The 27,754-nt window shown below is 36.8% G+C and overlaps 1 protein-coding gene across 2 annotated transcripts in view; it reads left to right on the top strand.

The window, feature by feature from the left end:
- The window catches only part of LOC145689315 (nucleolysin TIAR-like), a 1,166,854-nt gene that overhangs the window by 119,943 nt on the left and 1,019,157 nt on the right, over positions 1-27,754 (top strand). Inside the window, exon 1 of one of the 2 annotated variants that reach the window (XM_081763496.1) lies at positions 25,389-25,463. The exons of the other annotated variant lie outside the window; for it this stretch is intronic. Coding sequence (XP_081619622.1) covers positions 25,404-25,463 — 60 coding nt within the window. The 5' untranslated portion in view covers positions 25,389-25,403. Of the gene's footprint in view, positions 1-25,388; positions 25,464-27,754 lie in introns of those variants that run through there. 2 annotated transcript variants of the gene reach the window in all.

Raw genomic sequence — 27,754 nt, 5'->3', positions numbered from 1 at the left:
ACATCATCCAAATACGGCTTCGAAAGTCAAGAAGGATAACTTGAAGTAAGAGTTCAAAGAAAAGCAGGTTGCTGGGAAGAAATAAGAAAAAAAGGAGGCGGAAGGTTCGAAGGGAGTGGTGGAGGATAGGCTATAGTTATTAATGCAGTTCTTCGTAGATGCTCTTTCGTCGGCACAAATCACTTCTAAATGGCTAAAGAGTTTCATAAGTCTTCTCTTGAAAAATTAACGTGGCCAGGGAAACGACTCTTTTTGCTCACGGTTTTCGTGATATGGGAAAGAAAAAAAAGTATAGGAGGGGAATAGAATGAGTTCGAATCACTAAAATATATATATATAAAAAAGAAGGCAAGGAGAAAATGTAAAAAATTACCTAGGCGGGAAGAAAAGGAAAAAAATGTGAAATTTGAGGCAGAACACGGGAATGAATAACTTGCAAATAGTCGTCAGAAATGCTCAAGCAAGGGAAGATAGCTAATCAAAATATATAGCTATTAAGCATGAAGTGTAAGAATTTTTCAGAACATTATGATGATTTCTTTATCAACATACTTCCTTGGTTTGAGCCATTTTTTTTTTAAACGTTAGGCTATATGAAACAGTTCTCATCACTATCATTATTATTAGTAATAGTAGTGGATTTTGTTAGGTTATTTGGTATTTTGAATCATTTATCTTGTATGTCAAAGAAATCCAGTACATAGTACAGTTTCTTTTAGAGACTATATTTCGTAAAACAAGAACACACACTGAGCCTTCTCACGTTTGTAGCACATTTACGATTTCTTAAATGTCAATGAATTCTCGCTTAAACTACGCCAATTAAAAGAATAATTAGTTTCCCATCAGTTTGACACAATTTTCACATCTCTATCATAATCTAACCAAAATTATTATTATTATTATTATTATTATTATTATTATTATTATTATTATTATTATTATTATTATTATTATTATTATTGCATTTTAATTTTTTTTTAAATATAATAAGGTAAAGACTTATCAGGCATGTGGTATAATAAGAGAGCCGAATTGAATTTTCCATCCATTTGAATAAAACTAGATTGCAATTTACCAAAGCTAGAAGTTTTTTTTTTTCGATGTTTTTCAGAAAAAGATCTAAATAATATGAGCGGCTCATGGAAACATAATGGTAAGCGCGAGATTGAATTATTAAGTGAAATGTTCTGGGATCGAACTACGGAACAATATATAAGTAGTTTAATTTCGGAAATGTGCCTGCAGATGGCTAGGAAAACTTGGTTTGTGTGATTGCATTGAATTGTATGGGAATGTTGAACCTTCTTTTCTAACTATAATACTTTCCATTGTATAAGTTTTGCCTTTTATATAAACTTAAATTTGATTTAAAATACTCGGTGAGCATAACAAAACGTTTATTATATATATATATATATATATATATAATGTGAAATAGAGGTCTAGCAGTTTCATCAACTATCCACTGTGGCTTCATCAAGATAGTGCTTGATGAAGCCAAAGTTATAGTTAGCGAAAGTGTTACACGTTAATATTGTAAGGTTCCCATAACATGCAATAACCATGTGTACTAACACGTGCTAATGGTAAACAAAACAACGCAGACGACGGTCCCGAAGAGGAGTCGCCCACATTCGCCAGCAGTCGGCAAGACGGAGATCACCGATAGCAGCCGACACTCCAGTATAAAAGAGGGGCCGCGGTGGCTCAGTGGTAGAGCGTTCACCTCTGGTGCTTGGGGTCCCGGGTTCGATCCCAGCCCCCGCCAAGTGAACTTTGTGCTGGACAAATACCGTGTGCGTGGGTTTTCTCGGGGTTCTCCCGTTTCCTCCCACTTTCTTCATTCCACCATTTCATTCGTTACTCATCATCACCGTTTCCTTTAGCCTAACCGGCATAACCGCGGGACGTCAAAACTCAAAGATTTCATTTCATTTTCCAGTATAAAAGAGAGCAGCATGCACCATGGAGCATCCGCCGCCAAGACGAACCTATCCAATGCCAGTCCCCCAATAGGCTAGACAGAAGAAAGCACAAAGGACTTGCGACAGTTGCAGTCCTTCACAAGAGATACGTTAGCAATCAGAAGTCAAGTCCACACAACATATGGAAGGCAGGAGCTTAGGCTCGTAACTTCTCACAGAAAACCGTGATGAACACCCAATGCTGAATGCTCATCGAGCATCAATCTGCCCAGATTGATCGAACCACCTAAAACCCCTGTCACGACGCTTGGTCACCGAGAGGTACATATCCTTAAGCGCACGACGCGTGGTCACTGAGTTCCTACCCTCTCTCACGACGCCTGGTCACCGAGAGAGAGACATCATCTTTACCCCTCTCACGACGCTTGGTCACCGAGAGAAACCTCATCTGCAAAAGCCCACGACGCTTGGTCACAGGGTTCATATCTTAATTTTACCCAATATATTAGAGGAACTACTTATTATAATTTTTGTATTTAAAAAAAGAGTTTATACCAAGCATAAAAGAGGTGATTGTTGTATTTTATTGCATTGTTTCTTGAGAGTGCAGAATTTTGATGTAAATATTTTTCTTTTCTTGCAGGTCAGTAGCTGAGGATTTAAATTAGTATAACAGAGCACTGTAAGTACTCTTTTTTTACTAATTGCATGCTTGTGCTCCCCTGCCCAACTTCAGTTTTACACGTAAAAGGATTTGGCATTCATATGACATTATACAGTATTTGGAGGTAGTCACATGACTTCTAAATTGCTTAACAGTATGTGTGCTAGTTTATGATGGAAGGCCAGAAACGTAATACAACTAAGTGACTGAAGGATGACATCGCATTCAGCGTAGCTTAAGACAGCATCTAATATATAATATTAATCTATACGAACAGAGAAGTTGGATATCGAAGTTTAGGCCTTCACACAATTGACTAAAATCCTCTTCATATTGAGAATTTCATTGCCGGAGTTTCGTGTTTAGAATATAATAAAAATAGTACAACAACCATTGTCTTCGAGTACTTTGCAAGTGGAATTGCATGTTATGTATATTTGAAGTATCCATAGATATCCGCGATCGTGCCTTCAAGATCTGTTGTTTCTGTTTAGATGGTTTTGTTATATCTTTTGAGATAATATAATGAAATTCGAAATAACTTTGTCTGGTGTTATTCACAGATGCACGAAGGATATTTTCAAAGTGCGGGGAATTTAGGTCTTGAGTTTTTCGTAAATTTTAGTCTACATTAAGTTTTAATTTTTCAGTATAACGTCCGTTCAACTGTATGCACTTGTCCGAGCACGAATATATATTTCAGGTCAATATTCGGAAGGTTTTATCCACTGGTGAGAGTACGGGTTGTGCCATGAAATAAGTTTTTCATTTAACGTTATTCAGTTATGGCGTTTATAAAAACAATGGTTCTCAGCATGGGAGTTAATACCCTGAGAGCATTTTTGTTTCCAACGATGGCGCTGAAATGGAAAGGGGCGATTCAAGGATCATTTAAGATTTCTTATATTTGACACGTCCCTCTGTCTTTTTTATTTTATATTTTGTTGGAGGTTGGCTAAAATCTTTGCCTTCGGATATATTCCTGAGTAGTATCAGTAATTTTTTAAAATGGAGCTTTTTAGAGTAGAATAATTTCATACTCTTCGATAAAATATTTAACGTCCAAAAATTATAAACAGTAATTTGTGCTTTTTCGTTATTTCTTTTCAACAGCCACTTAATAAAACCTATGAAGAAAACATTCAATCGATATAAAAAATCGGTTATTTTTATCAGTCAAAAAAGTATTCGTTGGTCCCTTTGTTTGGAAAGTGAGAAAGGCAAGTATGAGTTAAATAAATACGTAGAAATAATTGCCCCCCCCTTTTTTTTTTTTTTTTGAAAAATATAGGGGAAAAGGTGGCTAATGTAACACCAATTATAGAAAGAAAATTTTCTTCCACTTCATATATATTCTTCAAGTCTGATTTTTAGAATTGAAGCCTTTTCCGGTTCTTCCTGTTTTGTCCAAGTCTTACGCTTAGCCTTGTGCAGGGGTGTATTGCGTTAAGATGACGGGAGACGCTCAGGGCAGTCATATTCGCTCGAAGTGACACTAGGCTCGAAAAGGTTGAGAACCACTGGGATGAAGGATGCAGATTATTAATGAAAGTGAATAATAAGGGAATTAAATTGTTGTGTTCTCCCACCAGGAATCGAACCCGGCACTACATGCACTAAAAGCAGGCGGGATAGCCACTAGACCAATGGGGTGCGCACGTGCCAAGCAGAGGTTTCTTCAGTTTTAGAAAAAAAATGGTGTTAATCTCTTAAAATTAGATTAGGTGAATAATGTAAATGTTGAAATTATTTCTTAGCTGATGTGTTTTGAAATTTGGGCGAGAAGTGTGTGGCCTTGAATGTTGCATCAGTATTGTGTAATATGGGTTATTAAGGATTATAATTGTATTCTTTATTAAATCTTTAAAGAACAAAAAGGTTACTACTTAACTGGTTATTTGCTTCTGATTAGTATAATTTAAAACAAGAATTTAATAGTTGTGATGGTTTAATAGTTGGTAAATCTGTGAATCAGTTGTTTCGTAGGCCTTAGGTAATAGTATGCTCATGCATGAGGAACTGCGGGGAAAATGTAATTACAGCATTGACTGGTATTCTAGGTTAAGTTGTTTTGAAAGTAATGCTGAATTTAAATTGAAGAGAAAAAACGAGGTATTTTGAGTCTACATAATTATTTCGTGTTCAACCAATGTGCTTAACGTATGTGTAATTCATCTGCTTTCGAGTGCTGTTGATTGCAGACGTGATTCACTGTTGCTATTAAGAGAATTTGAATAGTTGTATTGGTTGTTGGCGTTTATATTAGGAAGAACTGGTGTCTGTTTAAGGGAACAACAGTTGTTGTACGGTCCGTGTCGAGTTTCTCTTCTCTCGTTGAAGTAGTCTGAAAAAGTAAACTCATACAGAGTTGTTGTGATGAATTTTTGTGGCTATCAGTGTACCGCTGTGTTGAAAACAAAGTTTCGTCGCATTATAAAGGGGAAAAAAACGAGTGCTTTTTGGTAAGAATGCTTAGGAGAATGAGCGCTCTCCTAGTCTCTTGGAAAATTAAAACCGGAAAGAAATTCTTTCCCTTTGAAAGAAAGGGGATTTTATTATTTAAAAGTTAGTTTTGTAAGTTCACACGATAGCATCTGCGGTGGTCCTTTGTACCATGTCTAAGTAAATGCAAAGACAAAGTAAATGTGACGACACTGATTAGGCAAACAAACATGTTTTGTTCTTGTACTGTGTTAAGATGATTAAACAATCCATGATTATCAGCTGAGGTCGTTCTGCAATTCGAGAATTGGTTACACTGAACAATTTGTCAACCAAGAGCCGGTCACTCAGTAGGGTCTTGTCAATGTTCCGTCTCCCGAAATCAAGACAGTATGCGCGTGGTGTGACTATGTATAGAAACACTGCTGCAAATGCTATTTATGGAGATATTACCACAGAATAAAAATAACGTTGTGCTGTTCTTATTTCAGCATTGATATAGGTTAAATTTCTTATTCAACATAAAAGTATCTCAACCTATGATTGATCCAACTATAGCTGAGGTTACATCACATACTTTGTACATGAGTTCTGAAATGTCCTCTTTGTACACATAACAATAATGGTATCCGACATATTTCTGTAAGAAATTAAGAGTCTCGTTTTCATTATACCTGTATCTGTTTCTTTTCGGTGCATTGGTTTTTGTCCACATAATTTCCCGTTTGTGATAATAATTCTTATACCCAACGTATTCCTTGACATAGAATATGTCTTTTCACGTTGTGTTCACATTATATAAGTGTATTTTCTGTTGCATATTAAATAAATGCACATAAAGTTTAAGCTTATTTATAATTTGATATATAATCACATTTTAGTATTTAATTTTAAAAATTGTGGAATATACGATTTATACTATTTGATTTCTCTACAAATTAGTGGATGACTTATTGAGTATATCGAACGGGACTTTTTTTTTTTTTTTAATATGGCTCTGACAGAAGACTTTTTTAGTCTTCAGCAGTTAAAATAGCGAGAAAAGCAGGCGTCATAGGTAACTACTTTTATTTTTCTATCTTTGGTCTCTCGCTCTCTGTTGCTATGTGGGAGGAAATGCGAGAGAATTTAGAAGGAAGGAAAAATTTCCTTCAAGGATCATGATCGAGTTACAGGGATGGTTGACTATATGGTTATTGATTGTATCTGTAGCTGGAGGGTGAGAAAAGTCGACTGCAGATTGGGTTGTCGAGAGTCCCCTAGGTGAATGGAGAAAAAAATGAATTCCGTATCGCATAGGGTTTGGTCTTGTTCGAAATATGTGTTGTTTTCTTTTGAAATGTGTGTATTTTTGTATTTGTGATAGTATTAAACTTTTCACTTCTGCTTGCTTATCACTTGGTACCTGATGAAGTTTCTCAGAAATTTTATCTAGCATAATAACATGCTTCAGTCTTGCAACTACATACACGCGCCTTTAGTGTGGAAGATCTGGGTTCGATTCCCAATGGAGGTTGACGTGATTTCACATTAAACTGTAGGTCCACGTTTCGTTTACCATCGGTGCTGAAAGGAGACTTTGATCCCAATAGAACAACGGAAAATACTGTTGTTTCTTCTCTTTAATAATTTAAAGAATTCGATTGCATATTGGAGATGAGTGTTCGGACTGCATTAAGGTTCAGCTGTGAGTCACTTTTAGTTCAATATAATTATAGTGTAATAACAGCAGAAGTAAGAAAGTAAGCGTTAGACGTCAGTGGTGATGTACTCTGTAGCGAGTCAAGAATGAGAATTGAATTGAGGTTGGAACTACATTCTTACTACAGAGGAAAGGAGATTATTCAAAGTAACGAGAAGTAATACAAAGTATAGGTACTGTAATGTTGAACTAAACGAAGCAAATAGCCTGATTCTGGATGAATAGAGCATTAAGAGAGATGTCTTCGGGATCGATCATAGATGAAGGAGAGAATGTGGGAAAGTTACAATACACAAAATAAATGAATAATTAAAAGAATCCAATAACGGGAGTCATTCGTGGTTGGTAACATAATGTTAATTGATGGGTAAGAAGATTATAGTTGGGCCAGCACGTACAAGGAGTACTTATGAATAACAACAGTTACATGAAAGTGATAGAAACGATTGCTAAAGTGAATGTGGAGAGTAACCACTTTCAGAACGTCGAGAGAATGACTGTGAGACGATGAGAAATGAACGAATAAGAAATTTCAGTAAAAATGCACAGGCCTGAAGAAAGAAATGATAAGAGACAACACTGAGATCCTTGTTATAAAAAGATGGAGAAAAAAAAACGATGAAAATCAAAGAACGCGATGATGATGGAGGGAGATAAGCAATGATCATGTGAGAAGAAGAATCTGGATGTGAAATGTGTGAAAGACGGGTCAACCTGGAGGAAGCTCATTAAAGACAGCTTCCTCGTATGAGAAATGTAAAAATTCTGATTGCAGGACTGCTGAGACAATTCAAGGAGCTAACGGGTAGAGTTTATGTTTCCTAATTTTCCATTCGGCATTAATAAATTCAATGCTCTATCAATGCCATAGTCGAACGGACACTTTGTGTTTCCTATATGAAGGTGTGAAACTTTGTTAAACTTTGTCCGCAGCAAGTGGATGGGATGGGAATGTATTGGGGATGTTTGGAGAGGATAGAAAATAGTCTGAGATAACTACGACCCCTTCTAGTCAGCTAAAGCCGAGATCACTAAGAATAAAATTAAAGACGTAATATTTGGCAAATCAAAGAAAAAGAAGTACGATCGTTGTCGATTCGTAAAATCTGACTTTAGTTGTACTTTGTTTTGTAGTTGTGAGGCTTAATGTAGAGATTAAAACCAGGGATGGGCACAATCGGTTTTTATAAAAACCGGAAACCGATTTCTAGTAAAACCGAAACCCGAAAAACCCACCGGTTTTCACCGAAACTGGTTTCGGTGAAAAGTTGGAAAACAGGTTTTTCACCGATAACCGGTTTCGGCAAAAAACCGAACCGGGTTTTCTAAAAACCGAAAAACCAGTTTTTGTGCCTACCACAAATTAAAACATAACCATAGAAAATGTGTTTCTTGTTTTTTTTACTCTTTCAAATTAGCTTAATTCAAGGTCTTTCAAATGGTATATGAAAATATTACGAGATTTTGGTGGTTACTTAAGGGAATATTTTGGGATTTCTTAGTTAGGGGTGATTCTGCCCATGTATAGAAGAGAAGTAGTCAGGGGAGAATGATATGTACCGTCAATGATGTATTCCGCCCATTCCCAGAAGTAAGATGCTGCTGTCATTGTGTGCTGTTATTGCTTTAGATTGCGAATTTGTTTTAAGTCATTTTTGAACTATCTCGATTTTTTTTTTTTACCACTTCCGGTGTCAGACTTTAAGCACACAATGAAATCCTTGACCCTGAAAAACATGGGAAACAGCACCTCACACTCTAATACGCAGCACGCTTATTTTTCGCCGAATTTCTCCACCACCGTTGCTTTTATGGTCGTTTGAGCCACATTCGGATTCTAATACGGAGGTTACAAATGGGTTGTTTGACCCCGAAAATTTAGGAAATGGTGCATCACACGGCAATATTTATAGATATTTTCTAGAACACATTTATACTGTAGCCATTTTGGCCGCCATCTAGATTCCGGCGATAAGGAAGCGGAAGTCAACTCGGAAATACTCATATTCATAATTAGCAGAGTCTCATCCCTAAAAGTCCATATTGCCCAAATGCCCCCCCCCCCCAAAAAAAAGTCGTTAAAATCGTTTTAGAGAGCTTTTTTCCTTAAATGTTCACGATATACCACTCACTTCCAACTTTTTGCCGTTATAACTTCTTAACTGTTTGTGTTTTGTAGCTTAATTCAAGGTCTTTCAAATAGTGTTTTGAAACATCATAATATGATTGGTAATGGATATGGTCATTTAAACGATCCGACCTATATCTCTCGATATGGTTGCCATTTTGATGACGGCACCACAAGCGTGTATGACCTCTGATCAAGTGTCTTCCAGCGCTTTTTTTCTTGTTCTTTGATATGCCCATAAGCACTGTGCAAAAAATCGTACTAGTGTCCCACTAATTGTTATGATACTTTGAAACGACACTAATTAGGAAATTAGGTATTTCGCAGGTTGGATAATATTACGTGGAACAGTAGAGTGCATGGCATATAAACAGATTTCCTTGTATTTGTGGAATTTTCTCTAAAAGTTTTTCTTTTTCTTTACCTGTTCTTTTTTCCTTTCTGCAGTAGGTATTACAGTGTATGGGTTACCTCCTTTCTGTACCTGTATAATGTGATCTACTTTGAGATGGAAGCGAAGGTCACTAGGTGATGTTCAGTTCTGATTTACGATTTTAGATTTCAAAAGGTGATAGTTTCGAGGCGATGTTGTCGTTTATGTGATAAACCAGTGAGGAACATTTGTCGGAACGAGAACACATTTAGGTTTAAGCCGGAATCTTCCAATTAGAAATAGTATTGCGATCTTTGCAAACTTTCTTTGTTATTGCAATTTAATGATTCTTTATTTCGTTTATTCTCTCAATAGAAATAATCCCAATAATCTCAAATGAAAAATTCAGTGTAATATCCTAAATATTTTAATACACGGCGGTTACTGAACATAATTTAAAGTATCATAGTAATTGCGTTTCATGGTGTAAGAACACGTTATGTATATTTTCACTTCCTAGTCAGATGTAATTTTTTGTGCCCTTTATCGTTTTATTCTAATCTCTTCTTTTTCGTTTTCTTACTATTATTATTATTTTTTGTTTAATGTCCATAAGAAGGTTATAAATTTTCAGCACTGAACCTGGAATCACTGCTGGGCACGCGAGATTTCAAAATTAAATTCTCAGATTCTGACACGTAAGACCCATCCTGTGCCTGGGATGGTTTTTGAGGAAAGGGGAATAGGGGTAGGAGCGGAAGCGAGCAAAGACTCAGGAGCAGACAGAAGTGGAATGTAATTAATTGAGTGAACACAGGGAGAAGGAAAAAGAAGAAATGAGGAGGAAGTTTTCAGCACAACAGTTTTAATTAATGCACTTCTTTATGTACAATTCGCGTTCTTTGGAATATTTTCTCGTTCCCACCTTCTAGGAGTCTTGTTTATTCACTCATCCTACAGGAGAAATTTCATTTCTGGAATCCCAATTATTGTCATATCGTAAAAGAAGAATGAAAACTAGTAGTTGTATCTTTTTTAAAAAGTTGTCTGGGAGCGCTTTTATATCTTACTTCATTTTTTTAATGCCTTCTCGAAGAAAGTGGATAAGTATAAAACGAGTAGAATGCTACAAATATTATTCAGTTTTGTGAAATTGTGTTGTACCATAGATTCTTTTAGTTCTTTTTTTCTATTGCGATGTAACATCTTTTGTAACCGTTTAAATCTTTAAATCCCGACATGAAATATTTTGGGTTAAAAAAAAAAAAAAGCGTATAATGAATTTTGTTGAAATGTTGCAAAATAATTTCTATTGGTGCACTAGAATAAGAGTTCTTATAATACATTGATATGATGGAAAAAGCGCATAATTTGTCACGATGTAAAAAGGAAGCAGCTCATGGAGCTATTAATAGTGAGGAAGCAGGGTCGAAATACGGTGAATATGTAGGGAGCAACATTTTGTGCTCGGAAAAGGCCGATCTATCACTAAGGATAAACCTTGGAGCTGTCACTCTCTATGCTGTCTAGTTGCTAGGGTAGGCGCCTTTCCTGCCCAGGCTTTCTAGTTTGATTCCTTAGACTCTATGCTCCTCCATGTTCGAAATCCACCATAAACTCTAGGTGAACGTCTAACTTAGCCTCGGTGCTATAAAGAAACGGTAAGCACCAAATCACCCTACCCACTTGGAGCAGTCGGCGAGTGTATGTGACGAGAAGAGACATTAAGAGTAAGTGGATATATTTATTATTACAAATGGCGATAAATTTCACTATGATTTCCTCTTACTGTTGAAATTTAATCACTTCGTGTTCTTATAACCATGCTAATATAGAAAGCACAGTTGGTTTCACTACATGAGGGGGAGTAAACTACCAAATGACAATATATGTTGCTTAGTACGCTATCCTTTCGTGCGTTACGTGAAATCCTCAGCTGACACATAATTCGTACTTTTCTAGAGTTAGCATCGCTCGATTGGTTTGACATAGCTTTTCAATCTTCGTATCCTGAACCAAAAGTTTGATTTTCATGTAATTTTCTCCTCTACGTCTTTTATTATTCGGATCGTATATTCCAATCGTATAGAGCATTTTGTTCTCATTATATTGTGCAACCCTTGTTTTGATTGCTTTAATGGTTTTCAAGATATTTACTTTAAAGGTACATAATTCTATGATATATATATATATATATATATATATATATATATATATATATATATATATATATATATATATATATATATATATTCAAATTTTGAAGCCCAGTAGCTCCTATCCTTCTGGTCCATAGCACCTTAAATTTTGCTCATTTCCATTTCTCATGATGCTCTATCAGATGTGCTATGTGGTAATCAGATTTTAGCGACAACTTGTAGAACCCTCTCGTGTTAGGTACAGTACAAGCTTCGTATGCATTGAGTATTTTTTAATAGTCTGATTGGGGACTACGGATCCCATCATGACCGTGCGAATCGTTTTACAAGTCTGCTATTTCTTCTACCTAAAGGGCGTTTTAAACCTGAGAATGATGATGTGTCAATTACCAAATAGTAATTCGAGAAATAATATGTACAAAATTAACTTTTTAAGTAGGGGCCATTCTGTGGTAAAACGAAAACATCCTGTACAATGGAAGAAATTTAATTACTCCTTGCCTGTTCATATGCACTTTTCAACATCATTTCCATAGTTAGGATTTGGAATTAGATTTCTAGGCTTTCGGCAGCTATGGCCAGATTAGTCCGTCAGGAATGAGGGACGACGTTGGTCGGCAATCACACTATTGGGAGAATTGGTGAGAAACAAAGAAATGGGGAAGGAAGGAAGCAACCTGGAACCATTGTGTTAGGTACCGTCTCGGCATTTGCGTAATGTGAATCAGGAAAAACCAGGAAATTTCACTCATGATGACCGGCATGAACAAGCTCTTACACTTCCTCGACCAACCACTCGCACCAAAGGCAAGATAGCGACTACGCTACGTGGGGCCACAATTTCTATAGTTGTTGAGACAGTTGTTTTAGCAGAAGATCAGCTTTTGTAGATCTTCATCAAAAAATCTGCCGCCAGCTGAGATAATCAATCCTCCAGGGACTGTTTGGCTTCATTGGCGCTGTTGAATTGCTTCCCAGAGAAGAATGTCTTCAAGTTGGGGAGAGGGAATAGGTTATAATCGCTAGGAGCCACATCTGGATTGTATGGTGGGTAGTCCATCCACTCCTAACCTAATGAGTCAATGTGCAACTCTGAAAAGACAGTGAGCATGAGTTTCTTTACTGGGCTCAGATTTCTGTGACGTAAAACTTCGAAAATACGCGTGCGTTTATTGCCTAAAAAGTACAAAATATAACCTTTAAACAAAGATGTCCTTAAGACTTCAAGAGTGGAGCAAATTCCACCGAATTATATAAAACACATTTCAACCAATATTATGATAATATACTAATGAAGAACGTGAACTCTGCTTACATTGGGATCTCGTTCCCCCATTCACATATGTTAAAAAGACGCTGCTGATAAATAAATACCACGCAACTTGGCACAACTAAAGCACTTAACTTTAGGCATCTGTGACGAAATCTTTCGAACGTTTGTGAAATATATCTCATTCTCAAAAGACTCCCGTACTTTCAGTGTAAATATATAATATTACTGTTTTATATTTCGTTGGTCTAGTGCGAAGGTATGTTGAATGTGATAATTCTTGGAAATTCTAAGTTATACAGTATAGGCTTCATGAGGGGAAAAGAGAAATAAAATTTTGAAAATTTGTTTTTCATTTTTTCTTAAAGAAGTCAGTTTCTTCTTGTCTCTGTTTACTTCATGCGTAAGGTTTCTTCATATCTTCATGATTCCAAGTTTAATCCGAAATTCAGAAGAAGACGGAGGGTTTCCGTCGCTTAAGATAACGTCTCTTGCTGTCGCAGAAACTTAATCAGAGGGTTCCTCTCTAGCGAATGTATTATGCATGCCTTAAGTTCATGGCAAGCAAGGTGGAAGGGTTAGCGGCAATATGCACTTCCTTGATGTAAGGCGATGCGAGGAAGTAGCAAAGCCTTCCGTTATGATTACATTATCTGTGCTTGAAAGTAATTCATGTGCTCGCTTTAGTTTTTTTTTTTTTTTGAATGGGGGACTTTTTCCTGTGTCCGTAAAAAAGTTACATTTTTTATGTGCATTACATTTTTATTAAATGGAACAGATATACCAGTTATGTGTGCATAGACCCTAGGACTGTGTGTGTTTCTGTATTATTGTTATTATTGTTAACTAACTCTATCCTGTGAAACCTAGAGGTTCAATGTCGCGTTCACAAAAGCTCTCCATTGACTTCTGTCCTTAGGCCGCTAGATCCAGTTTCTATTTTGTATTCCTATTTCTGCTAGATCCATCTTAATATTGTCGTCCTATCTGCTCGTAGGTCTTCCTCATGATTATTATTATTATTATTATTTTCCTCAACCTTCAACTTTTTACTCTCTGACTAGTGAGGTTATAGATTACAATCAGCTTTTTAAGAACTTCAGTTGCCACGATTATAGTTATTCACGATTTTTTTGTAGACCGACCCATTTTAATGTGTCCGATCTTTAGTTTAGATATCTAACGAAACTACGGGGGTAAGAAAAAATGGAAAATTAAACAAACTTAGAAAAATAACCGACTTGAAAAACGCACTCAAAAAAGCAGGAAATAAAATTTGAAACGTATGTCTATTATTGGGGTCAATCCATCTGAAGTGGTCCAAGTATGGTGAAACTGGTTGCTCTACCAGTGCCTTAATACCGCGGTCCAGTTCGACGATGGGTGTCGTGTGTGTAATGGGAAGCTAACCCCCTTACAATGACGTGGCAATGATCATGGAGCTAGAAAGATGGAACAAACCCTACTCGCAATCTTTCGCACAACTGAACACAAACAAAAGCTTACCAATTGCTGCACCATGCGTAGTTTTTGAGATCTAGCATGAAACATATCCAAACATTTAAATTTTTCCGGGCTGCAGTCAGGCACGTGCTTTCTTCGCGTTTTTCCATGTCCTCACTTTTCCCCATGTAATATCAGTCATTTTTTGCAATAGTTTATTCACATACTTTATGCAATTACTTTATGCCCTAAGCAGCAATTTTTAGCACTTTGCTCTCCTGAGATAGTATGCCCCCAAAATGGCATCAAAATCACAAACTTCAATTTTCGGACCCCCATAAATCTACGGTGCTAATAGTATCATAGCTGTGGATATTTCTGCAGAGTCTTTATATGCAATAGTGTTCAGCTCTAAAGTTATGAACCTCCCCTACTTTATGCAATTCCAAATTACAGACCCTTTAAAAGTGTAATTTTCTGTACTTTTTTTTTTTGGTGATTTCATGTATTGGTTTGCAACCGTGCTTATGTATTTAGAAGCAAGAGTTTATTTTTTCCGTGTACCTCAGTCTTTCCTGTAAACATTGTTGGTGTTTGGTGTTCGTCTGATTCGTACGTCCTAAGGAACTTTTCGTAAATGCTTGAAAATACAAAAATTGGCACTCCACCGAATACAAAGATGGACGCCTTTCAGAAACACTTGTACATATGTCAACGTATGTACTGCACATATAAATATGGCAAATTAAGTTATATATACACGAGGTATATTCAAAAAGTATCGAACCTTATTTTTCCCGCGTAAAACAAGGAAGTGTGGGAGACATTTTTCATTATAGATATATAGGGGACACTCATGCGCAGTCGTGAATTAATTTCCGCCCGCAGAAAGCGTCAATCGCTGGCAGTCGGCCAACAAGTGAATACTGTAGTGAGCGGTCGTCGGATTTCAGTTTTTTTTTTGCGTGTGTGTGTGTGTGTGTAAAATGACAGAAAAACTTGAGCATCGATATTGCAAATTGTTGCCAAAAGCTTAGCGATACCCAAGCGGAAACCATTGAATCGAATCAGTACAGTCAATTTTAAATTAGAATTTGGAGGTGAGGAGAGTGTCCGCAAAATTTAATTTAGGCTTTCAACGTCAAGACAACACTCTTGTGTGTCTCAGGCTCCATACTCACTCGACATGGCTCCGTCTAATTTTTGGTTATTTCCCAAGCTGAAAATGCCACTAACAGGAACCCGATTTGGGACAAGAGAAGACATCATGCGAATGCGGGTTGCTCACCATTCCCCCCATCCCCTCCAAAAAAAACTGCGTTCCAGAAGTGTTTCCAACAATGACGGGAGCGCTGGGAGAAGTATGTGCATTATTAAGGGGACTACTTTGAAGGGGATTAGTGTTTAGGATTTCCAAATCAATAAATGTATTTTTGCCTACCAAAGGTTCGATACTTTTTTTGAACACACCTCGCATAATATGAATTTATTTGACTTTGATCCAAACCATTCCTGGATTTCATTTTTTGGTAAGCTTTTGTTCTGATTTCCATTTATCCAGTGCTATTGCTATTGCTTATGAGCAGGACAGTTTGTACGACACATCAACAGCATAACTTTGCTGTAAATACTGGAACGAAATGGCTTGTTAATTCTTAAACTGGATATTAATTCAGCGATTGTAACATGGGAGTTCTATTTTATTTTATCCACAGTTGTGAGTCCGAGTATTTTTAATGTATTAAATGTTGAAAGATGTCCCTAGAGGTTCAACGCAACGTTCGAATTATTTACTCTTTTCATTTATTATAAGTTGATATTTAAAATAGTCTGGAGCAATGAAAGGCGTACGTGCATTTCTCTGTTCATGCGAACGGTGCTTATAAAGGAACTGTCATCAGAATAACAGGTTTGAAGAGTATGTACGGAGAACGTACAGAGTTTTTGAAACGAATGTCGTGGATTCCTTTTCTTAATGTATTGAGTTCTTTTAGGTTGGTTGTTCAAACTCCTTATGAATTTAATATATACACTATGAATGGATATTTACGAATTTGAGGGAAACACCTGAAAAAAGTGCATGGCTTAGGACCACCTTTCGGCTTCAAAACAGCTTCAATGCGATTGAAATGAAGTCATAGAGGTAGTGGGTGGGAGTAAATGTATTATAAAATTCTTCCACATTCACTGCATTACTTCCCTGAGAGAGGATGGTGGCGGAAGTTTGTGTTAGGTTCATTTCTCCAAAACAGACCTTAAATGTTAAATTATGTTGAGAATTAGGCGGGTCAGGAGAGGTGTTCAACTTCATCCTGATGTTCCTCAAACAACGCGGCAACAGTTAAAGCTGTGCGAAATGGCCGCATTATTATTTTGAAATATGACGTAGTTGCTGGGATACAAAAACTGATCCATAGGATGTCCATGGTCCTCTAATGGCAACATAATTACGAATAGTGACGCTTCCAATAAGTATCAGTACAAGATCCACTGAAGACTAAAATACTTCCGGTCGCAGCATCATAGCATGTTATTCGATGGTTTTGCAGAGATGCTACAGGTGATACGGTTCTTTTGGTGCCTCCTATACATAGACACTGGCCGTAGTTGAAATAAGGTGAACGATGACTCATCCGGCGATTTTACACGTTGGCAGTCATCAGCGGTCCATGTTTCGTATTCGCGGCACTATTTGCATGGTGCCAAAGAATTTTCGTCTTTTGTCAGGGGATTCTCACGTGCAATCCGATCTCATATTTCCAAGTCATGAAATCTATAGCGAACTGTGATTGTCGACACAGGCTGAGGTGAGGGTGATGCTGAGCAAGTTCTTCCGTTACTTGCACCGCAATCGAACGATTGTTGTGAGTTACAATGTGCTGTAATGTGCGGCGGGTGACAGTGTTCTCCCGACCACTATTTCCCTTTGACGATATTGTTTTGCTGTTGGTTTTGTAGGGCGTGATCGTCTTGGACACTTCTTCATGACGCACGCAACACACTTGTTACTTTCACGTTTCTCACACCACATAAACGAACACCAACGATTTGCTTGTGTGGAAATCAGAGGTGTCGCCTATTTTACACTATCACCTTCTGCTCAATTCACTGCACACTGCACATGCCACATATATTTTTAAACGGATTCGCTAATCCATGATCCGACGTTGTGATACATGCATTGCTATCCAAGGCAGACAATTTGAACATTTCCTGTGATGCGCCCGACAAACGCATGTTTGTCTCTCTGAACGTCGATATCTACTGCTTCGAACTTACCTTTCCCACGCTTTCAGCCCTCGCTAACTCTGCCAATATGTCCAATATACTCTATGTTCGTAGGATTCATAAAATTACTGGAAGGTAACCTGATGAAGTTCTTCGACATAGGTCGGCATTTCGTTCAGTGAACTTTGACAAAGCCTTCAAGTTCACTGGTGCCATAATCACCGCAGCCTAAGCCGCCTACTACGACTACTAGTCTCGGGGTTTTCATTAAAACCCAAACATCTTTGTATGAAGATTTTATCGATAACATCAAAGCTCAAACGGCATAAGACTGCATCTAAAAGAACTTCTAGTTCTTCAACTGGTCAGTTTTACGGATCATCATGTAATATAAACTTTAACACATATAGCAATTACAACATAAAATTTTCGAAAGGATCAAAAATCCCCTTCTAGTGAAATTATCTCTCAAAGTAGGTGCCTACAAATTTAAAAGCAGTGTCTATATATAAATACCGACAGTGACAAAGAAGAAATGTCTGTAGAAACTACTACCACTGACCAGTCTTCAAACTGCAAAATGCACCTTTGTGTATGATGCTGAAGAAATCCCAAAATCCCTGGATAAAATCTGAAACAATCATCAAAAATATATCAGGCGAAAGAGCTCACTAAACTGCAGTTAGCTGGGGTCAACAAAGTGGAATCTGCTATAGAAGTTCCAATGGAAAATCAACCACTGGAAGGGGGCCGCGGTGGCTCAGTAGTAGAGAGTTCACCTCTGGTGCTTGGGGTCCCGGGTTCGATCCCAGCCCCCGCCAAGTGAACTTTGTGGTGGACAAACACCGTTTGCGTGGGTTTTCTCGGGGTTCTCCCGTTTCCTCCCACTTTCTTCATTCCACCATTTCATTCATCACTCAAAATCACCGTCTCCTTTAGCCTAACCGGCATAAGCGTGGGACGTAAAACTCAAAGATTTCATTTCATTTCATTTCAACTACTGAAAGTTATAGTCCGCAGACTACCAGTGGTACAGGTACCCACAGCATTCACCATAACCTCAGCCCATACTTACCTTAGCCTGCCCAACTTATGACACATTAACATCACAAAAATGTCCAATGAATGAAAAGATATTTTTAAAATTCACTGTCAGTCATACTCTCTACACTAGTAAACTATAACTCGCCTCAAGATTAGTCTTGCTCACATTGAGACAAGGAAAACCACCGAAAACTCTTCATAGAAAGATATATTTCGGACAAGTGAATGAACAGTCTAGATGTCCTTTAGAAACCAAACGGGAGCATGGCGTCTCAGTGGTAGAGCTTTCATTTTCGGTGACCCGAGTTCCTAGTTCTTCCTTTTTCCTCCCACATTCTCATTTTACCAATTATTTCGTATTTACTCACTTTGAGTAATAATCCGCCTCCTTTGGAGTAAAAGGATAACCACGCGATTTTATTTTTAAAACTAATTATTTATAATCCCTCGGTCGCCAGCGGAAAGTAATCTACTTATATCACTTTTGATTCCAACATTGGTTTCATGTGCCTCTGAATCACAGAGACTTAAATCATTGACAGCTGGTAGGGTACCGACAATGCAAGGGAATCTAAATATACCTGTACAACACTGGATGGTGCATCCTATTACCTCCTACCAAGCACTAAGAAATTATGCTACCGGTAAAATTTAACTTATTTCCTTAAAGCAAAATTAGTTAATGATATTAAAATTGTTAACTCTCAAATGTAACTTCTAAATTCCAACACTTAAACAACTACTACGGCAAGGCTCAGTAATGTGTAGTTTTTAAGTATATATTGTGCTAATTATCAACAACTGGTATTCCCAACTTGATAAATACTATAGTTAAGCCATTATTCATAGCACTGTACTATTTTCAATACGAACATCAGTTTTACTTACAGTACGCAACAGTATATTTAGTATTATATAGAATGCTGCGTACTGAAACTTATTCAAAATGTCTTATATGGTGGTTTCCAACTGTAAAATATCGTGTAACGAAAAGTTACATCTTATAAGCCCCTGAGTATGAAATCCGAGACTTTCTGTGTAGTTTGAGGCAAGTAGTAACGTCTTAGCATAGTATTCAGTATAGAAAACAATTTAAAAATCTAAAGAAAAAAATCGTTGTTTGCCATTATTAAATATAGTTTTTCAGCCGTATCACGCACAAAATAAAATACTTAAAAAGAGAAAATCATTTTCATGACTGTATGTTCGTTCTTTTTCAAAATCTTCATCTCGAGTCATTCTCCTTATACGTAAAACAACGTAATTAGTTCACTTCATTAACATCCTATTCAAACATGTATAATCTAAACCTAACGCAACGCCACGTATGGTAGGCGCGTGGTTTAATTTGCGTGTCTCGAGGAACCTACTACGTAATTTATCACTAAAGATTAATGACGCGGTGAATCATTTATAGTCCCACAACACAACGTGAGGATGAAAATTTCAAGCATGCATCCGCCATCACCACTATCTCCCCTTCCCCAACTCTCTCAAGAGCGACTCTATGCTCTACTCTTGTGTTTTTATTTTTTATCATACACATATCTGGATGATATATGTTTACAAAATCACTCATCTGATTTATTTATTATTATTTGTTCATTCAAGACGGCACCCGCACGAAACAGCTCTATATCCACATGCCAACACTGTTAAAAATGAAATTACTTACTGTCAGCTTCCAGCACTTTTCTAATACAAAAGAAGATTGAAGGTTAGTTAAACACAATTCTTACTCGAATATTTGTAACGTATTGTATATAAAAGGTAACTTTAAGAAAGTTCTTGGTATTCTAGAGCAGTGATAAAGAGCAATACAGTGGATGGTATGTACTTTTACGTTTCGAAGTAATCTCCATCAGCATCCAACACCTTTGCCAACGTTCCTGCAGCTACCAGTACACTGGTGGTAAAACTGTGCGGTCATGGATGCAAAGAAGTCCGTGAGTGCGTTCAGAATAGACCTTCCTCATTTGCGAAGGATTTCCCACATAAGCAGTTATCGGGGGAATGAAACAGGTGGTAATGTGTTGGCGCATGATCCGGTGAATATGGTTTATGGCAGTGTCTCCCAGTAAAGTTGCTGATGGGTCTCTTGGCTTCTCTTTGCCACATGCGGCTTGGCATTGTCGTGCAGGAGAAGTGCATCCTTGAGATTCACCAACGCCGGCTCCTTCTGCCGCCGAGAACATGTGTGTAAGTTGGAAGACTGGTAGGAAAACATCTAAACCAAACACCTCAAATTTACTTTTGTCCACGAATAAGACTTACCCACTTATCCACATATATTCGTGCGAAATTAAATATATGCTCCTATTGACTTTACTTACGTACGGTTTCTTACTTGGTACCCTACCATGAAACACGGAATATCTCAACACTCTGCTGACTATTTCTGCGATAACGTTCTTGCCTAACTCGGAGTTTATCGATGCCGCAATACTCACTGCACTTAGCCTGGGATTGTTCTTAATTTTGCGAAGAATAGTACGTTCGTCACTGACAATTTCCTGGGCTGTCCAACTTGTGATATGAATTCTATTGTATTTTCATTTTTATACATCCTGACAATGTCTGTAACGATACTCTTGGGGATGCGTAAATATTTCAGCTATTTAAGCGTATTTACGCCCTTTTGCATAATCACCTATTGTCACTGCTCAAGTCTTGTATTTTTATCTTTTCTATCCATATTCGGCACAGTCCATGTAACCTGTTTGATACACAACGTTCAGTGCTGCTTATGTACCTCTGCCATGACCTCTCTTCTGCTGCCATCTGCAGTACATGTCTTGTCACCATACCATGCCCTCTACATAGTACAGAAATGAGTAAACGCCATTGGTGTTATCGAAACCGAATATTAATGGGAAATATTTTTGGGCCATTATCTGTTTCACATTCTGTTACCAAGCATTGATTAGCATTTTGTGTCACATTTTTTCTTTCAGAGTTCAATATTTATCCATGCATCTTTTGCCTTACAAATTACGTTTACTTGACCGTTTATTATCCAAATCCAATTTGTTTTTGGCAATTCCTAATAAAAACCGAATATTAATGTGAGCGACTGTAGGTTAAGAACCAGGCTGGTACTTGAATCTAGTACAATGGATAGATGTGAAAGTTCACAGATTAATCTCGCGCATATCAGAATCTGTTTGCGGATAAACTGTTGAAATGAGCGGTTTTAGGGTCGAACGTTTTGAATAATCAAGAGAAATAGCATGCACGCTAGTAAAGTTGAAAAGTCTTACATCTGTTTGCATGTTTAATTAAATAAAATAGTCGGTAACATTTTTGACTGTTGTGATTTCAAAAATACGGTTTTTATTATTTAGGTAGATGGATATTAGAACTGAACAATTGCTTTAGGTTCTATTTCGACTCGAAGTAATATAAAAACAAACTGTCTGTCATTTTAGGCGAGTTTCACCTATTATAATAGGTACTGTGAATACTGAATAATTATTACTCAGAAACAGTGGCGTATTTAGGGGGTGGCTTCCGGGCTTAAGCTTCCCCACCCCCGAAATCTTACTTAGTAAAGTAAATGAAATATCTTGCAGAATTTTCACATTTCCAGTCAAAGCCCTCCCCCCCGAAAGTTAGCAAAGCCCCTCCTGAAACAAAATCGTAAATACGCCACTGCTCAGAAATATATTAGCGTATATTGGAAGTTAGGAAAATACCATTCAGCTTTTCTCTTTATGGTGTCAGCAATGTACTATGATCGATGCTTCAGAGCTTAAACATATTTATTTAGGAAAAAAGTATAACTTTTGTAGACTTCTTAATAAATTCATGTTTTTGAGAAGTTTCGGTAAATAATTTTTGTAGATTATTCTGTCAAATCATGCCGTTTTTAAGATACAAATGCATTCATATTTTCAATGCTTTTAGGTAATAGAAATCCGAGTGCTAAATATCACTATTAATTCCTCATCGTCTGCTTGAGTTTAAAAGGCAGAGAATAATAATATAATAATAATAATAATAATAATAAAGTTATGTTTAGTGTAGTGCTCGGAAAGAATATTTTTTATATAGTAATTTACTTGCATGTACATGGCTTAACAAAAGAAAGTTTATCGAAGGTTTCCCTTTAGTCATTCGCAGATTTGCATGTTTGAGTTCACAAATATTTAATACTCAGACTCCCACAATAATCCAGTATTGGAATAGCTATTAGTATTCGAATACATTTAAACTACGATATATAATGAAAATTTTGGAATCTCCGGTTTGTCTTATTTGAGAATAAGTTTTAACAACTCAACAACTCTTAAATGACTTCGTTTTAAAAGGGTAAAATATGTAAGTTTTCATTGCAGATTAGTTGGATGCACACCGTAAGTGGTAATACTCGTGTTGGGTGATGTTATATTTCAGAACCAATTGACTATTGTGACTTGGCAAATTAGTGTATATAGTGGACTTTGCTATACTGGTTGTAAAAGAAGGAAAAGTACTTCGTGTAGAAACTACGAGGAAAAAACGACGTCTTAGTTGAGTTAGTGAGTAGAGATCTTCCACTTGACTCACATCTAAGTAGCTTTTTTATTGAGAAGCGTAGAAAGCATTAATGGATATTAGGCTGCTTTTTGTTGACTTGAACTTAAAAGGATGGTCTGAGAGACTACCGTGAGGAAAAGGTATGACCAGGGGAAAACTTTGCTTTTACGCAAAGTGGATCTGGTCCCAGATGGGTCATAGCCTTTCTTGGTTTATGAATGAACATCTACTCTAGATAAACAGTGGTGATACAAATATTTAATTATTCGCCTTTCTTTAAACGAGGAAAAGCATTTAAACTGATTACATTATTTTTTTCCATCAATAGAAACTGGTCAATCAATTATTTAGAATTTTATTTAGTTTGTTTGTTCGATGACGTTCATTTCCCGTAATGCAAAATATTTAGAAAATATATTGCAAATATTTTCATTGTGATAGCGCATAACCTTCCTTCATGCGAATATGTTTTCTTAATGTCAATACGTATATGAAAGCGACGTAAACGTTAAAGTTAAGATACCTATTCGATCTAGGAATGCCCAGGAGTTAAGGCTTTTTCGTCTCGATTCACTGACATAGTTCTATATACATATTTCTCCCAATGATCGGTGATCATAGGTTCATGTGTGTTAAAACTGTTGGGCAGATTACTTTCTACAAGCTCTTTCGCTTAAGGAATCATAACATTATATAATGAATTTATTTTGTTTGTGACTGTTATAATTAATAACTCAGACGTGCCAGTGTTATTGTTATGAACTTAGTATGATTTAATGAATTTACCATTTATAATTTTCGTTCTTTTATTACTAGAAAGATAGTATCTTATTTTTAAAAAATAAATTTAATATGAGCAGCTTCGCGTTTTAAAGTACCATGCGTGATATCTAGTTTCATGTCGTTAAAGGGATTTGTTCTTTAGAAACTATAAGATTAGTTTATAGCTAAACGTGGGTATTGTGGCATAATTTATTGGTTGCAATTCATTGACGTAAATCCGTTCTTTGATAACCATATGAGTAGTGGAACCCGATCGTAAAAAGAATAGAAACTTGGGAAATATATACATATGGGGGAATGTCTTAAGATAATAGTAACCCAGCTATTTGTATTCTTTCTATAAACTTGCCATCGTTCGAAAGAAGCAAGGCTCGGGCCGTGAAGAACACCCGAAGCAAGACGCACTGGTGTATCGAAAGATACTAACAGACTACCGAGAACAGGAGTGTGGACGACATGGTCAGCATCCTAACGTGCTAAGATTGCTTACACTCTGGGTTTCCATGGTAACCAGTCGAGTTGTTTCCGATACAACTTCCGAATGCGTGTGTAGAAATACAAGTGGATATAACGAGAGAAAGAGAGAGAGAGAGAGATACTGCACTAGCGTAGGTAGGCAGGAAGATAGACAATGGAAAGATTGCATTCAGAATTTGTAAGATACAGTTCTCTTAGTCCTTTCAGTCAGCCTATGGTTTGGGGATTTTCCGTCAAGAATATTTATGTGTACCAGTGATTTCTTTGTATATGTATTCGAATACGAATTGCTGTTTCTCTTCTTTTATTTCCCCTGTAGAAAGAAGTTCATATATGACTTCATTTTTATGATAACCTTTGACCCTCAGGACTGAGAAAACCGAAATTCCTATCAGTTTTTTTTCCCTTCAAGATTTGAAGCTATTTTGCTTTTAATTCCTGTATTCCGTGCCTATCGACGAATGAAAATAGAATAGTCTGACACAGTCATAAATCTTGGAAGTTTGGTATGTAGTAAATGCTTTGGATTTATAACGGTAATGTGATTTATTTGGTTATTAAAAATTAACTTTCGTTAAGAAAATGTGTACGAGGCAGTGTTGCTTCTAATGAGCATCTGTGCTTTAATGGATGTAAAGTAAATTCAGAACAGGATATTCTCAGGTCCTTTCTTTCCTTATTGGTAACAAGGATACGGAAAACTGTTGCAGCTATTTAGTATATCTTATCTATTTAGTATGCTGCTAGGTAAAACTAGAAGCATTCAATTAGATAAAGTCGTTGGGACAGCCATTTCCTGAGTTTGGTTGGAGAGAGTTTGTGCACGTGTTAGTACTCTTATCGTTAGAATAGTGCTTCGTTCTGTCTGCAGTACCAGTCCCCATCCACAACATTAAAAGTGTAGTCTTGATTTCACACCCTGTAGTTCGAGCGCACATTATAACAGGTTGTGGTAGTGGTTGGAAAACGCGTTAGTCTAGTAATAACAATAAAGCTACAGCTGAGAGCTTGCTTGCGACTTCTCTACTTTCAGCATCGGAGGCTATTTGCAGAGCTTTCAATGAGTGTGTGTTTTGTGGTGACCATTGGAGAAAACTGCGACGGTAAATGGTCGCTGGCCGTATGATTTTCATGCGCTTCAAGATTGCCTCTGTTTAAAAATTATGGTGGCTATAATTTGCTTGTAAGTGTGACATTTGGTGTATTCTCTAAGAGAGACTCTCTCGACTAAGTTTTTCATTGCAATGTGTTCCGTAATTCTGCAGGGAGATGTTTCGAGCTCTCCAAATGTAGTTGTGGTTGAGGTAAGTAATGCGTTTTCTAAATATTGCTGTCCACGTATGCAGTTACAGAGACGCTTGTAACGATTATTTGAATTATTGTAGTGTCCAGAAAAATGTTCTACAATCTTAACGAGTTTTTTTCCTTGTCATTATTTAAACAAAAACTTTCTGTAATTGAAAATAACAGTGCTTTTTTTTTTTTTTTTTTTTTTAAGTGGAGTACTGTCATATTGTTTCGGTTGTGGTATGGTCCATTAATTGCTGGTATAGTCAAGTTTTTATGTGTGTTGAAATAGTGTTGTCGATAAGAATTAGAAAAATGTAGATGTGATAGTGATCTAACGCATGATTGCTGTTTCTGTTAAGTGTGGTTCCATTTAAGTTTAGGTTAAATTTATTAAGCATAACTTTAATTGTATTTAATTCTAATATGATTACAATAAAATACGTAGGGAAATTTAGGGAAATCAACTGTAGTCCAACGAACAGATTTAGAAATTATCGACTTGAATTTTATATAATTCACTGATTCTCAAGCCTTTTTCATTGAAGTACATTTGTTTCTTCTTGTGGATTGTGCGAGACATCTCATTTCACTTGTGAGTAGATTAATGCATAGATTGTATTTATACAACAATCTGAATTTCAACAGACTGGTTTGGAATCTCTCTCTCTCTCTCTCTCTCTCTCTTTCTCTCTTCTGTTTAAAGCAGTCTGGTTTATATATATGCTACCAAATTCGCTACAGTCCAAAGGGGGCGGCACACACACACACACACACACACACACAGAGAGAGAGAGAGAGAGAGAGAGAGAGAGAGAGAGAGAGGTTATGTTATATCGCAAAACAATTTAATTATAATTACGTGCATCTGATTATCTTGTTAACATTTATTGCTGATTTAAATTTCAAGATTTCCCAGTTTAATATTTAGGATATATTTCTGGTTTTAAGGATAAATTGCAACAAAGCTGTACTGTTCTTTCTTGAATGTGGATAAATGCGACTTCGTTCACCATATCTTTGTAATTATTAAGAAATAAATACATCTATCATTGTAAGATGGACTTTAGACATAGAACTTGAAATTTTATTGAAACTGTTTCTTTAGTGGGGGCATGGTGGCTTAGTGTCAGAGCGTCAATTTGTGGAGGATGAGGTCCGTGGTTCGATCCCCAGACAAGTTAGTTTGTGGTAGATAACATCGGTCCGTAGGTTTTCTCGGGATACTTCCGTGTCCCACATTCTCATTACATTATTTCTTCCAACATCATTCATTTGTCTTAATCATCGTCTCCCTTAGCCGCAACTCGTGGGACGTTAACTTCAAAGTATTCATTTTATATCATTATATTTCTTTAGTTTTTCATTAAAAGTCTTGTTGTTCACAGTGGAATTCCTATTTACAATTTTGTTCAAATAAATTGTGGCCAAAGTAATAAGCTTAAATGAAATTTGATTTAATCTCCTTCAAAGTATTGTCCTCGTCTAGCAATGCACGTATCCCGACTTTGAATCCAGGGCTGGAAACATTTCTGGAAGACTTCTTTTGGAAGGGCGTTCAGCTGATCTGTCGTGGCCCAATCAATATCAGAAATGGTGACAAAACACGCTTCTTTTAAGCATGGTTTTAAATTTTGGGAAAAGCCAGAAATCACATGGTGCTATATCTGGAGAGCACAGCGCGAATGTGGACAGATAATACTTTTTGTCCAAAAACTCGTGGATTAAAAGCAAGGTGTGGCACGGCACGGATTCATAGTGAAGAAGGAAGCCATTTACCCATTTAATCGGCAGTTAAAATGCTTTTCACGGCCTCACACAAGGTGTTTAATTCTTCGGAAAGTCATTCGCCTGTTTGAACAAATCATTTGTGCCACTTTTTGCACGTTTTCATTCTGTTCCATCATCTGTTCTTGACGTCAAAGGATGTCTCGATCCTTGCTCGTTTTCAACTAGCTCCTTGCGGCTTCTGAATCGCTCGTAAAATGTCCCGATATTTATTATTATTATTATTCGCAATAATAATAATAATAATTTGTGTTTTCATTTGACATTAATTGTGGTGAAATGCAAGTCGTCTTGAAAGAAACAAGAATTCAGGAGAATAAGTGGATGGCATGGAACTAAACCAGTTTCTATTTTCATTCGCTTCGTGTGGTATGGTGTACTCTTCTGATGACAGGTTTGTGTATAACTATAAAGGCTTATACACTGGATTTCAGATGATAAGCGGCATGGCCTTGAGTTGGCTTCACGCGGCGTCCAATTGGCTTTGAACGGTGTTGACAATTCGCGGCAAGCAGTTCTG

The sequence above is a fragment of the Thermobia domestica genome, chromosome 1 (genome assembly GCF_964235325.1).
Source record: "Thermobia domestica chromosome 1, izTheDome1.hap1.1, whole genome shotgun sequence".
Classification (NCBI taxonomy): Eukaryota; Metazoa; Arthropoda; class Insecta; order Zygentoma; family Lepismatidae; genus Thermobia; species Thermobia domestica.
Note: the sequence above shows the minus strand (reverse complement) of the source record. Positions and strands in the feature narration are given on the sequence as shown.